The 4,311-nt window shown below is 32.5% G+C and overlaps 1 protein-coding gene across 1 annotated transcript; it reads right to left on the minus strand.

The window, feature by feature from the left end:
* Positions 1-2,019: 2,019 nt before the first annotated feature.
* On the minus strand, positions 2,020-3,894 carry LOC147549875 (heavy metal-associated isoprenylated plant protein 47-like). Its single transcript, XM_086670302.1, has 3 exons — positions 3,846-3,894; positions 3,570-3,648; positions 2,020-2,619 (listed from the first exon to the last, which is right to left on the minus strand). Exons 1-3 carry the CDS (start codon positions 3,849-3,851, stop codon positions 2,336-2,338), a joined length of 369 nt encoding a protein of 122 aa, XP_086526428.1. The 5' UTR covers positions 3,852-3,894; the 3' UTR covers positions 2,020-2,335.
* Positions 3,895-4,311: the final 417 nt, after the last annotated feature.

Raw genomic sequence — 4,311 nt, forward strand, 5'->3', positions numbered from 1 at the left:
ACAAAATGGACAAACTATGAAACTAAAAAGCTTAAAGAAAATTATATATATTTATAAATCTACAAAAACCATTCCTTCCATCTACGAAGATAACTTATTGATTTTAGTTATATTGTAACTTGTGATATGTCTGCAAACTCATATTTCGCTTACAAAGTGAAGCCCCACTTTTATTCTGATAGTGATTTATAAGTACAAAAAAACCATCAATCACTGTTCGTTTTAGTCGATGGCGATTATTGTGGAAGGGCTTCGGGAATTAACCCTTAGTAACAAAAGTATCACACAGCAATAGTGAAGGCACCCTTATATTCGGACAGTGTTGGACCATGAAGTTGCTTTAATCTGATAGAAAAACTTGACCATAGTGTTAGCCTATTAAGTTAGAACAAAACTAAAATCTAACAAAAGGATCTAGGTAAGGAAAAAATGCTTATACCGGAACGCCAGTACAATTAGTAATAATATAAAGTGATTATAATTTACATGTGAGTGTCCTCTGTGTCCAATTGGAGATAAGAAAGCAACCCTCATTGTCTATTCTTTCCCAGACCATAGAGCCAACCACCGATATGGGGCAATAATATATACAAGAAGTACACATCAGTTGTACTAAGAGTTATACCATAAAACTGACCAGGTTTATGGGTTGCCATTTTCTAAGTTTCAGAGTTTGAGTCAAGGAATCACGCTGACCATTAAGTTTGGCAATTAGCAGTCACCTAATGGTTTATTTGAGTTCATAGGGAAAATTAGAAAACCATAACTCAGATACATCACTTGGTACGTCAATTTGACCCATATATTTTAAGAAAATAAGATGCTCGCTAAGCATTGCTTCCTCATCTCTCCAAATTAATCCCATTGTATTATAAGCTACACTTGGAATTGTGAGCATACTTCACCCATTTTGAATTTGGTCTAATCAAAATTGATAAGAACCTCCATAAATATCTCAATCACTTAATTTCAAACTCTAATCTCTAAACCCAATCCATACAACAACTTCCCAGGAATGACATTTAGAAATGACAAATTTCAACCATAACCTATTATTAGCACACTTAATAGATTTTGTTTGAAGAAGTTTGATGGGAGAGTAAGAGGATGGGGCGATGAAGATTGAAGGGGAGAGAAACTGAATGTGGGAGGAGAAGGGTTTTGGCGTAAATTGAAAACAATTATTAATTAAAAAACAATTACATGAATGGGGAACTTGACCGGTCATTAATGAGGGAAATATATTGAATGCATCTATTAGAACAGAAGGGGGCTAACGAAGGGGTTTATTGATGCATAACCCAAATCCGTTAGATTCGGATCGAGTTGGCAGTTCAAAGGGTTAGATTTGTCTCAGCCAACATGTACCATAGATGTCTATGTGGTAGTCCTAGTCACCTTCTAGGAACATTTATTTTGTCCTAGTCACAACTTTTATGTTTTGTTATATAGATGTAATTAAGATTCTTCTCATTTGTTTAACTGAAGAGAGATGTTAAATATAAACATTCCAGTGTTTGAGACATAAATGCTTGAGTAACTAGCAAAAAATCAAAGGAAGCAAGTGTAACTCCAAAGGTCAAAAATCTTCTTAGTCCCAAATTTAGATGGAAGCTAGATAGTTTTTCGAAAATATACCCTAGCTTGATGATTATAACAATTTTTATAAATTTCTCAAAGAATTATATGATTTTTAACAACAAAAAAAATAGAAAATTGGGTTTACTTCTTCATCTTTTCCAAGCCTTTCCTCATTGACCCCTAAGTCAACCTCTAGGTCCTCTACTAGCTTCCTTATGCCCTCTACTAGCTTCCTAAAGGTATTTTTCTAAAAAGAAACGTCTTCTCCTTTTTTGGAACAAATCTATTTTAAATTTACTTGAACATTTTAAGTCTTTGGTCTACGAGTACTCATAGTAGAACTTCAACCTTTTTCTACGCTTTTTCTAGAAAAACCCATTTCTATGGAAATTTTGAATATTTGTTGGAACATAAGAGAGCATATAGGGAAGCCGACTACAAAATTATAAATATCCAATTTTCTTAAGAATATAGATTTGTTTTAACAAAACATGTTAACATTTGAATATGCTTTAGTATAAAACATTTTTAAACTATGAATTTAAAATAACCGAGTTTTGCATATTGCAGAAACATTTACATCAAATGAATATTTTTTCACTGAATCCTCTTATTATCTGACCATACCCGAAGCATTTGATCAACTACACGAAATTAAATGACGTTTTCAAAAGTATAGCCAAAAAAGAATGAAACCTCATTGTTAGATATGAAGTTTTGTGGAGACCGACAGATTGGTACACATGACCACAGATCAGAAACGAAAATTCCAAAAATTTCCTGGTCTTGGGTCGTAATGGTCGCCGACTAAAATATAGTTTTCATACTGTGGATAATCGTTGCAAAAATATTTGATTGGTGGAACTGGTTCTGGTTCAACTTTAGATTTGACTTCGGGTTTGACTTCTGTAACAGAAAGGATGGTTGCGTGTCCAACTTTTTTCCTCAAAATTGATGTCAACTTAACTGAATCAACTTGCTCTCCTATCACTTCCAATTGATCTTGATCTGTCCCTCCTATTTCCATTTTATCCACCCCTGCAATATTGTTGGAAATTACATCATTTTGCTGTGGCATGGACTATAAGAGTTATTACAAGGCATTGATACCTCATAAAGAGATTATACAATACAACTAGATATCTGAATTGAATAAACATTATGATTGTCTGATTTGTAAAACATCCAGAGCTTTTAAAAGTCATATGTCGATCCTTAAAGGTCATCATCCTAAGGGGCATAAGGCCCATATTATCTACTTTTACTTTAATAAACGTATTGGTGAAGTATGGTCCAAAAATCTGGTCAACGACCTCCCGACGGTTCACTGATGAGGTATGTCAAGATTTCTTAAGCACGAGAAAAGAACGAAGATACATAGAAAATCTGGGTTGACCTCATTAGTTGTCGGGCTGCAGTCAACAAATCTTTTTAGTTATAGGTCTTATTAAATATAAATTTTATATTAAACAATTTTATAGTTAATTAGAGTTGTTATAAAAATTTATTATAAAATTTGTTCATGTCAATAGTATTAGGATTAGTTCAAAAAATACATACTATCTAGTACTTTTTTTTCCTCCAAATTAGCACTTAATATTAAAATCTCAATTTACTCGATGACTAAATATCAGACTTACAAAATTAATCGAAGGGTTTGGGTAATGTGTTATTTAATTTACGATGACAACATGATATGGACTCTTGCCTTCTTCAATTACAAAATAAATCAAGTCTTCATCATAATCAAAAATTTAATATTAAATAATAAATTGATAATTCAAGTTGTCCTCACAGTCAAATAAAAATATAATATCACACAGCTTGGTTCTAACAAGCTCATGTTTAAATAGGAAGAAACTCACCCTCATGGTCCTTGGTTCTATGACTTCCATCCATATCTTTTTCCCATTTTCATTTCTCAGTAAAATAAGACACTTAATTGGAACCCTAGCTTTAGTTCAATGATAAGTTTGAGTGAGACATACCATCTGTAACAGCAGCAATTTGGAGAGCTTTAGACCTGCATTTCTTGCAATGCATATGCACCTTTATCACAATTTTTTGCTGCATATACCAAACATCTTAAGATCAAAATTTTCATAATTTTTTTTACGATAATCGGGAGGCCAGAGTTTCTGCCACTTATCATTAATTTTTTTTGAAAAAGAACTTGGCTGTAAAGGAATCTCAATTTAACTATACAAGAATTTAAATCCTAATTAATATGTATACAAATATAGAATACGAAGATATTTACAAACCTTCATGTTTATGTATCAATATAAGAGGAGGATCTTGATTGAATTGAAGATTACTGCCTAGTGATGATGGTTTATATAGAAGTATATAAGAAGTTAAAAGAAAGACTTAGAAAGAGAAAAAGTTGAAGCAAAAGAAAGAGGACAATAAGAAGACTCACCAGTCAAAGTTTCCCAATTACCTACTCTCACCATTGGTTAATAATATAAGAGGATGGATGGGTCCTTCACCCAAATGTTGACCCATCAGCATTCTTACGCGTAAACACAAGTTTCAGACTTGGACATACCTAGCAGGGATATTAATATAGGACTAAAGACGTTAGACTTGTTATTTTATTTTATTTTATTTTTGAGATGAGTACTTTCATCTTATTAGTGAGGTGTTGAAAGTGTCTTGAATATAGATTGATGTCGTGAATATAGACGTTAGACTTGTTATTTTGGACCTATTAGCAGAGCTGATTAC

Source organism: Eschscholzia californica, unplaced genomic scaffold, assembly GCF_041429995.1.
Source record: "Eschscholzia californica isolate CP2 unplaced genomic scaffold, dmEscCali1.0.p SCAF_3, whole genome shotgun sequence".
Classification (NCBI taxonomy): domain Eukaryota; kingdom Viridiplantae; phylum Streptophyta; class Magnoliopsida; order Ranunculales; family Papaveraceae; genus Eschscholzia; species Eschscholzia californica.

What these genes read in the sequence shown, in the direction of transcription:
- LOC147549875 (XM_086670302.1), bottom strand. An exon ending in AATTGCTGCTGTTACAGATG is followed by an intron (nt 2,620 to 3,569) that starts GTATGTCTCACT and finishes ACAATATTGCAG; the next exon opens with GGGTGGATAAAATGGAAATA.